The sequence below is a fragment of the Arachis stenosperma genome, chromosome 8, assembly GCF_014773155.1.
Source record: "Arachis stenosperma cultivar V10309 chromosome 8, arast.V10309.gnm1.PFL2, whole genome shotgun sequence".
NCBI lineage: Eukaryota > Viridiplantae > Streptophyta > Magnoliopsida > Fabales > Fabaceae > Arachis > Arachis stenosperma.
The window spans coordinates 35,931,884-35,941,462 of NC_080384.1; the positions used below are offsets into that span (position 1 = coordinate 35,931,884).

At 35.5% G+C, this 9,579-nt stretch overlaps 1 protein-coding gene and 1 pseudogene across 1 annotated transcript; one reads left to right on the forward strand and one right to left on the reverse strand.

Moving 5' to 3' along the window:
- Positions 1 to 951: 951 nt before the first annotated feature.
- LOC130945891 (transcription factor TCP7-like) lies at positions 952 to 2,753 on the forward strand (annotated as a pseudogene).
- A 2,520-nt stretch (positions 2,754 to 5,273) lies between these two features.
- On the reverse strand, positions 5,274 to 9,015 carry LOC130945892 (intracellular protein transport protein USO1-like). The gene is made up of 4 exons (XM_057874585.1): positions 7,116 to 9,015; positions 6,125 to 6,580; positions 5,564 to 5,736; positions 5,274 to 5,456 (listed from the first exon to the last, which is right to left on the reverse strand). The coding sequence occupies exons 1-4, from the start codon at positions 9,013 to 9,015 to the stop codon at positions 5,274 to 5,276; spliced, it is 2,712 nt and encodes a 903-aa protein (XP_057730568.1).
- Positions 9,016 to 9,579: the final 564 nt, after the last annotated feature.

The window sequence follows — 9,579 nt, forward strand, 5'->3', positions numbered from 1 at the left end:
AACACTTAGACAAAATATAGTGCAATCTCTTATCTTTGATTTTAATAGTGAGACCAGAAATAAATAAGAGAGAGAATGTGGTGAATGGTTAGATTAAACACTGCACACCATCCAGTTTTTTATTCACTGGAGAGGATCCACTCCCGTGAATATTCAACTCGATCTTTGATAATTTATTGAAGGACTAAGAGTAGCAATTGGTATGCCTTGTTCAATAAGGATTCATAGTACTATATCCGAAAATTTTTTAGCTGTCCACTGTCTTTTGAAAACTTGATCATATTTGTAGTGAAAGATCATTAGACAGACATTTTGAAGTTGGGCAAAATCAAATGATGTTTTATTAATGTAAGCCGTGTTTAATAAGAGATCTTTAGTCAATTTTAAGTCAACAGAAATTTGAGTGACTAGTAAATGCAATGTGTGGTACAATGTCACTTTATGAAATTGAGAATGATATAATCAAATTTTATCCTTTTATTTAAATTAATAATTTTTGCTCTTATTATACTTTCTTTTGTCACTACCGGTTATGTTTAACTTTTTTTTATTTATTTACCAAAATGGATATAGTAGAGAATCAAATATGTACTTTCTTATTATAAAATTTGATTTCAGACAACTTCTAACTATTAAACTATAATTTATTTTATGTTTTTGTATTATATATATAATAAAAATATTATTTATATATTAAATATTCTTAATATTCATATAAAAACAAGGTTATTATTAATTAATTATATATTTAAATTATTTTTAATAAATAAAATAGAAAAATACATATTTAATTGTTAAAAAAATATTAATATTAATATCAAAATAATATTTTTTATAAAAAATATATCCGATGAGATTGATATATAAATATTGTTTTAAAATTTTTAATGCAATAAAAATGTGCTTCAGGAAATTAAATTCTAATAAAATAAAATTAAGTATAAGAGCGAGATGGAAAAGAAGAGAAAGACTACAATAATAACAATAACGATTGTGGTAGTGGAAGCTAGAGTGGCGATAGAGGGCAACAATTGTGATGGTGGTAATAGCAGTGAATACAGAGAAGGTTTGAGAAAAAGTTTAAAAAAAAAGTGCAAATTAAAGATAGAGTACTTTTAAAATATTTGACAAATGTTAAAAATAAAAGCAAATTTTATCCAAACTAATTAAAGTGTATATCTTACCTACACTTTTTTAAATATGAAAAAACCTTGTATTTTTACAAACAATTCACACTAACTATACATTTATACTTACTCAAAATATTATCTCCGGGTAGAGTTTTTGTTTCGTTCTAAGGGGTACTATATTAGGTCATTAATTTCTTTGTCCTTAGCACTATAAACCTTAGGAATGTTTTGGGTTGTTAGTTGTTATTGTTTTTACTGACGTTAATTTTTTATTAAGATAATTAGTAAGTTAGTTAGGATTTGTGGATTAATAATAATTATGCTTACTTGACTTACTCTTTGATGTTTGGGTTGACTAAGTGAGATTAATCAATCATAATTATCATAGTTGTAATTATGACAAGAAAGGAATTTCATAACTCATCCCAAGTTAATGTTTCATTTATGTTTTAAATCACAATTTTGAGTCTTACTTGTTTATATTACATATATAGTTTTTTTTATTCTTTTATTAGTTTATTAATTGTAATTTTAATTGTTCTTTAATTCCTTTAATTGCTTGCTTCCTTATTGAAAAATTCCTTTATTTTCACAGCCAAAATTGTATGCTCGTTGTCACTAGTTCCTAGAAAAGACGACCCGAGGTTTAATTACTCTAGGTTATTATTTATAGAGTAAATGACAAATCCGTCTCTGTCCCTTTTTCCCGCGGATATTTTCGTCCCCGAGGATTGGAAAATACTTTAATGTCCCTAACCCCCCCTCCCAAAAAGCGGACATATTTACCCCTTCGTTAGAGTCGTTTCGTTTGCCCTGGCGGAAAACGGTGACGTGGCTCCCGTGGGGCTGACCTGGCCGTTACAGGCTGCCGCGTGGGATGGACTTTTGAAAAGAGGACGTATTAGTCCTTGGAATCAAAACGTTGCTGTTTCTCCCCCACCCTCAATCTATGAAATTCTTGAGCCCTAATCCTTCGAATGCAGTGTGAGGCTGAAACGGGTGAAGGAAGAAAGGGAGCATTCCGACCCATGGCATCCGACGGAGCTCGGCCATAAGTCCGACGCCCAGACCATCGAGTGGCTCCTCCGCCAGGCCGAGCCCTCAATCATCGCCGCCACCGGAACCGGAACCACTCCCGCTAGCTTCTCCTCCGTTTCCGTTTTGGTCTCCGTACGCGGCGGTGCTAGCTCTCTCTCTTCTCCTTTCTCAACCTCCGCAGCGTCTTCGCTCGACCACAAGCCCTTGCTCGCTCCCACTCCCTTCATACTCGGCAAGCACATACGCACCAACGACGACGCTTCCGCCAAGGACGACGGTGTCTCCATGGGGTCCTCAGTGGGCCTCGGAGCTCCCGCGGGGCTTTGGGTCCTCCCGGCCAGGCCCGATTTTGGTCAAATTTGGAGTTTTGCAGCGGTTGCTCCTCTGCCGGAGATGGTTCTGCAGTCGGCGGCGGCGATGTCGGTGTCTCAGCAGCAGCAAGCTTCTTTGTTCGTTCACCATCAGCATCAGCAGCAGCAATAAGCCGTGGGAGAAGCTTCGGCGGCGAGGCTGGAAAATTACCTTCTTGGACTTCTGAATTTGCGGGCTTATTTGTCGGGAGGCTCTGGGCCAGAGAGACGATGAGCCTCGCTGAATTCCTAGTGGTTTTGGTGGCTGAGATATGAACTTGGAAGATGGTAGTGTTTGTTTTAAGTTATTTATTATGATGATGATGAATTGCTGCAGATTGAGGCTGGAAGCGGTTTTCAGGACCTTGATCATCAGTATTTGCTGCGTGCAAGTGCAAATGCTGCTTGGAAATTCATAATGTTGGTTGTGATTAAAAGAAAGCAAGGTTCTCAGAGTTGGAGAGACTAATAAGCTTTGTAATGATAATGGGATTGCATTATTGGTTGCATTATTTGTAAGAATTCATGTGTTGTTCTTGTTAATGATATGGGTTTTGGCACAGCTTGGATGGTGAGTGGTGTGGTGAGTAGTCAATGTTATCCTCTCTCTCAATCTCTCTATCTCTTTCACTTTCACAGCTAGCTCCTTTACTGGCCTTAAGTTGTTCATCATGATGTTGTTTTTTGAGGTCACTATAGTGTGTGTGAAAGACCAATGTTTTCTGAGGTCACAGGATTGCGTTTTCTCCACACTGCATTCGAAGGATTAGCGCTCAAGGATGATTGGGGGTGAGGGAGAAACGGCGACATTTTGGTTCCTGGGGACTAATACGTCCTCTTTTCAAAAGCCCATCCTACGTGGCAACCCGTAACGGCCAGGTTAGCGCCACGGGAGCCATGTCACCGTTTTTCGTCAGGACAAACGGAGCGACTCTAATGGAGGGGTAAATATATCCACTTTTTTGGAGAGTCAGGGACATTAAAGTATTTTCCAATTCTTGGGAATGAAAATGTCCGTGAAAAAAAAGGTCAGTGACAGATTTGTCATTTATTCTTATTTTAATTTGAATTTAAACTTTAATGGTGGGAGAGGTTACTTGTTGGTTTGGACTATGCTATCAACGAAAAAATTATTTTGCTAAATTTCCAAACCATCGTAATCCCCTCTATCATAATTCGAACATAAAACTTAAACAATTGATTATAGTTAGAGATAGAAAACCTACCTGAAATACGGATGCACAGAATACGAAAGAAGCGATATCCAATTATTCTCAGAAAAATAGCATCGTTCTAATGAAAAAGAAAACTTATTAAACTCACAACATGAAACTAATTAATTCAATAAACTACACAAAATCAAACACTGTTAATCTCATCTACTTAACCTATATTAATTTAATTATGATTTCTATTTATGTTAAATTAACATAAGAAATCCTAAGCATAAACTGCATTATCCTATTTTGATCAATAATTTGATAATAAAGTAAATAACAAAACTCCATACTCACAACAAAATCTGAGAAAACTAAAAACCACAAACCAAACTTTACCACAAACTCTATTACCATAATTTAGTCAACAATTTAGTAAAATACTTAGTCGCAAAAAAAATATGAAAAATAATAAAAGAAAAAACTATACCAAATTCTAATCACAAATTTCATTACACTAATTTAATCAATAATTTTATAAACTATTTAATAAAAAATCCTAAATTCACATAAAAATCTTAATAAAATTAAAAAATTATGCCAAACTTACCTTTGATAGTGACTACAGGATACTGGACCAGTGGTGGTACTAGTAGTGACGACAATACCGACAGCAGTGGCCACCAAAAATAGGGGCGGCATTCCCAACTTCCTCAACGATGACCGGCAACTCCAGCAGCGACAACGTCCAGCGGCGGTGGCACCAAAGGCTCTGGCAGGTGATGGCGACGCCGACAGCACCTCCTCCGACATCGAAGCACGAGAGGAGAGAGAGAGAGCAAGCCAGAGGAGAGAGAGAGAGAGAGAGAGAACTCAGACAAATGAGGGAGGAGGAGTTTGCGTTTGCATTTTAAACCAGTTTACCGTCAAATTTACCGCTAGATTACTCCGACAGTAAATTAGTGAAATGCAGTATTTCATTAAATTGATTTACCGTCGACTAAAACTGACGATAATTCGCTGGTAACTGTAGCGCTAAGAAAATCATATTTCACGCTCCTAATCAACGTTAGATTTAGTGTTGAAATATAGAATTTGACAGTAAATATTTTTGAAAAATCTAAACTACTTTTCCGACGCAAAATTTGCCGTTAATCCACCGACAACCATCGACGCTAAATCCGACAATTATCAGTAATTCTATTTGTAGGTTTTTACAAAAAATTTTGGTATGTATTTAGACATCAACTTTACTCTTCTTATTTCATTTTATTATCTTCCTCACTTTTTCATTTTGATAGGTGTCAAATAGATCCTGAATTTTTGGTGTGTTAAAACATTATTGCGTTGAATTCGACTAATGAAGAATAATTAATTTTTCTTTTTTTTTAAGAAAAAAAAGGAAAGATAAGAGGAAAAAAATTGAACAGCAGATGGAATTTGCCCTGAATATTTTACATCATTACTTTTTGTTTTGTCAATTTTTCATTCTAGACACGTCTAAAAATCTAAAAATTAAGAGCATTGAAACCTCAACCTTTACAATTTTAGTATTTATGTATATTTTTATTATTCACACCCCCTAACTAGTTTAAATTTTAACTAACACCTTTTCTTGTAACACTCTGGATGTTGGCCTTGACAATATTTGCCATATGCCTTTTTAGCTTAACAATGTGATCTTCAACCTCATCAACCAGTTCTTTACATTCTATGTTGTTCTCTCTGATGAACTGCAGAATAGTTTTCAGGCTTGAAATTCCTTCATCTATGGACTCAACCTGAAGTTCAATTTCAGCATGTTACTACCATGCTAAAAGGAAAAAGAATGAACAATCAAAAAAAGAAAAAAGCAACAAAAAAGACATGAAAAAAGAAAGAAAGAAACCTTAGTTTCAATGGACTTGTTTTCCTTGTAATTGTTCTCACAATTCAACTTTGCCTTGTTCACATGTGCTTGCAACTGATGAACTGGTTGATACTTCTCAGCCAACTCATATGCACAAATGAATCTAACAGCTTCAATATATTGCTGATTCTTGATGAGATTCTCAACAAAATCTGTTAGATGCAGAAAAATCCCATGACACCAAGATCTAGCAGCAGAAGTCTTAACTTGTGCAACTCAAAATTCTTAGAGGTGAATAGAGGACTTTTAAGAAAAATACACAGAATGGAAGATTCTAAGAAGGTAGAGTCCATAAAATTCCCTACCACTGTTCATATGATCAAATTTACACAAGAGTTGTGCAATCTCTTAAAAAATATTTTCCACTAGTAATTTTTAAAGAAACAAGTATGCTTATATCCATAAAATTTTAGGGGAACAGAAACAAGGCATATCCTACATTTTTTGACAAGTAATAGATATATATGATCATATGCCATATCAGAAATACTTTGAATCAATAAATGAAAAAAGCTCTACTAAGCAAGATAGTAAACTTACCATAGATTTTATTCACAAAACCGAGAATCCGAAACAGCTCTACAGCTTCCTTGTGCCGAGCAGAAATTTGGAGAAACTTTAATACCTCATCCTCATCAAAAGAGGAAACTAATCCATAAATTGACAAAATCATCAAGAAACCAAGAACTACTAAAGAATTTTCAGTACTTGCTCTCGTGTTAGCTTTCAAATAAAGTGCAAACTTCATTGCCTCTTCTCTAACATGAGGTTTAATGACTGGGGAGATTCTCATTAGCTGTTCAAGCAGAAAGATGTGGCTATGGTCTCCCTGGCTACAAAATGGAAGCATTGGATCCTTCATTATTTCCAAAATTAGTTCTGCTGGATCTGATTGACACTGCAGATAAACTAAAATGTTATTGTGAAAATCTGTTTGCTCATCATTTGAGAAAAGCTCGAAACTTCTTGCATCGCTGCCGCGACTTAATTGATTATCTGCATGTTAGCAGTAAGTATGATTAGCTAGCAGATACTTAATCCCTCTCCACCAAAAAAAAACCATAACAAATCAAGTGTTATGGCACCATAGAATATAAATCTGAGCTGGTAAGATACATTGGTGACAGTTGAAAAGCCATTTACAAGAAAAATTAAGGCACCATAATGAACTGTTTGAACTGATAGCCTACCACCATGAAAAATAATTTGAAACAAAAATCTACATTAGTATTCTATATATTTCTAGCAATGCAATAATGTTAACCACTTAACTTAGGAAGAAATTACTATGTGAGGCTTTTTCCAGTTAAGAGCTTTGACAAATGCTTACAAAAGAAAACTGGGGAGGGATCAATATAATTCCTTCAGTTTCACTATATATACATATGTTAAAACCCAGAGACACACAACAAAATCCTGAATTAAGATATTTTTAGTAAAATACATTAGACCAGGTTAATAGAAATATCAGAATCAATGAAAGAGTTGAAGTAATATTGTTTAAACGAACTAACAGCAGAAGCACATTTACCCTGCACATTTTCCTCTCTCAATGATTTTTTCGACGGTTCAGACTGCAGTATTCTAAGCCCACGCTTCTTCCATTTCTCTTCAAATTGATTCTTTTTTGAATAAAAAATTTTCATTTGTGCTTCAAACTTCTTCTGTGTTGACTTGAGCATCTCCTTGTGCTTTTCACACCTTTTCTCTTTGAATCTGAGCTTCTTCTCTAGTCTCTCAAATTGCTTCTCTTTTGACTTGAGTTTTTTTGTTCGTATTTCAATCTTACTCTCTCTTGACTTAAGCTTCTCCATCTGGCCTTCAAAATTCTCCTTGTTTAATGCATACTTCTCGACTTGGCATTCGAGCTCCTTCTCTCTTGCGTCAAGCTCCTTAATCCAGTCTTTAATTTGGTTCTTTTCTGAATTGAGTTTCTTAACTTGTTCTTCATATTGCTTCTCTTTGGATTCAAGTTCCTTCAATTTGTATTCAAAATGCTCCTTGTTTCTTGCAAACTCCTCCACTTGGCTTTTAAGCTCCTTCTCTCTTGTTTCGAGCTCTTGTGCTTTGCCTTCAATTAGACTCTTTTCTGAATTGAGTTTGCTCACCTGTTCTTCATACTGCCTCTCTTTTGATTCAATCTCATTTAACTTGCAATCAAAATGTTCCTTTTTTAAGGCAAACTCCTCCACTTGGCTTTGAAGTTCTTTCTCTCTTGATTGGAGCTCTTTCACTTTGCCTTCAATTTCACTCTTCACTGAATTGAGCTTCTTCACTCGTTCTTCATAGTGCTTCTCTTTCGAATCAAGCTCATTTAATTTGCAGTCAAAATTCACCTTCTTTAAAACAAACTCCTCCACTTGCCTTTTATGTTCCTCCTCTCTTAACTGGATCTCTTTCACTTTGCCTTCAATACGCCTATTTTCTGACTCGAGTTCATTCACTCGTACTTCATATTGCTTCTCTTTTGATTCAAGCTCTTCCACCCGTGCTGCAAATTGCTTTTCTTTGGACTGAAGCTCCTTCAACTGAACATGATGATATCCATTTAATGAAATTACCTTAAGTAACTTCCTATTTTCTAATTGCAACTTCTCAGCTTCGGCATCAATCAGTTTCTTCATTGCACCAATCTCTCCCTCTTTGGTCTTAAGTTCCTTTGTACACTTAGCAATTTTCTTTGAAAGATCCTTCAGTTCCTCTTCCTTCATTTCCCTTTTCTTGTCAATGTTATCCAACACTAGAAGAAATTCTTCCTGTTCTACCTTGAGCTCCTCTTCACACTCTCTCCTCAAGTCCTCCATCAAATGGAGCTGTGATTCCTTTTCTTCAATTTGCTCATCATACTCTTCAAGTTCCCTCAACATCTTCTTGTGAAGTTCATCGCGTTCATTGATCACCATTGCCACTGCTTCAAGTTCCCTGACATATTGTTGCTCCTTTAACCTTAAATGCTTCCCAAATTCTCCTATCAGCTTCTGCATGTGATTGAACTGATCTCCCTTTGCTTCAAACTCTTTCTGGCGCCGTTCGATGCATCTTTGGATTGATCCATGTTCTCTCCTTTTGATTGCAAGATCCCAGGAATAAGAACTCAATTCTCCTTGAATAGAACCAACCTGTTTTCTCTTACTTTCAAGCTCTTTGCACAGCTCCTCAATATCTTTCTCTAGGGAGTGCAATTGCAACCTCTTCCCTTCAACTTCTCTCTTTGTTTGGCATCCCTCAATAGAATACTGAACCAATGTAGGTTCTTTATCTACCAAGTCCTGTTCAGAAGAGACTTTCAACTTCTTAACCGAAGATTGCAAGTAATCAAACTTATCTTGTTCTAGTAATCTCTTGCCATTACCAGTACAATCTTTGCTTCCTCCCTCAACTTCTGAAATACCCTTCTCAACAAAGCTATCATTTTTATCCTGAAAGCTCATTCCTCACCTCAACTAAAATCCTGGGAGAAAAAGCAGACCAAAAAAAAAAGAAGTTTTTTCACTAAGAAATGAGTTCTATCAACTGAATAATATCTCTAGGCATGGATGTTCAAGTAAAAAACTTTAAAACGAAACACACAGAAATGAATCAAATGATAAAAATGAAAAACGATGAGGAGAGTGTAAGATAGATGGTGGTACCTTGAATGACAAGAATAGAAGAGGAAGGTGAAAACTTTATAGGATATAGAAGCAGAAAACAGAGCAAGGGAAGCTGAGAGGGTTAGAACGGAGAAGAGAAAGGGTGTGTAAAAGACACAGTAGCATTTGGTTAGCCTTGTTCAATAAGGATTCATAGTACTATATCCGGAAAATTTCTGAGCTGTCCACTGTCTTTTGAAAGCTTGATCATTTGCTAAAGATTATTACAGACATTTTGAAGTTTGAACAAATCAAACGATGTTTTATTAATGTAAGCTGTGTTTAATAAGAGATGTTTAGTTAATTTTAACTCGATAGAAACTTTGAGTGACTAGAAATTTAATGAATGCATACTCAATTCGA

Bases quoted from the DNA above. Each gene is read 5' to 3' on its own strand.
- LOC130945892 (XM_057874585.1), bottom strand. From the start codon at position 9,015: ATGAGCTTTCAGGATAAAAATGATAGCTTTGTTGAGAAGGGTATTTCA. The intron at 6,581-7,115 runs GTAAATGTGCTT...GCTAACATGCAG, and splicing joins GAGAGAGGAAAATGTGCAGG to ATAATCAATTAAGTCGCGGC. The intron at 5,737-6,124 runs GTAAGTTTACTA...TGCATCTAACAG, and splicing joins TTTTGTGAATAAAATCTATG to ATTTTGTTGAGAATCTCATC.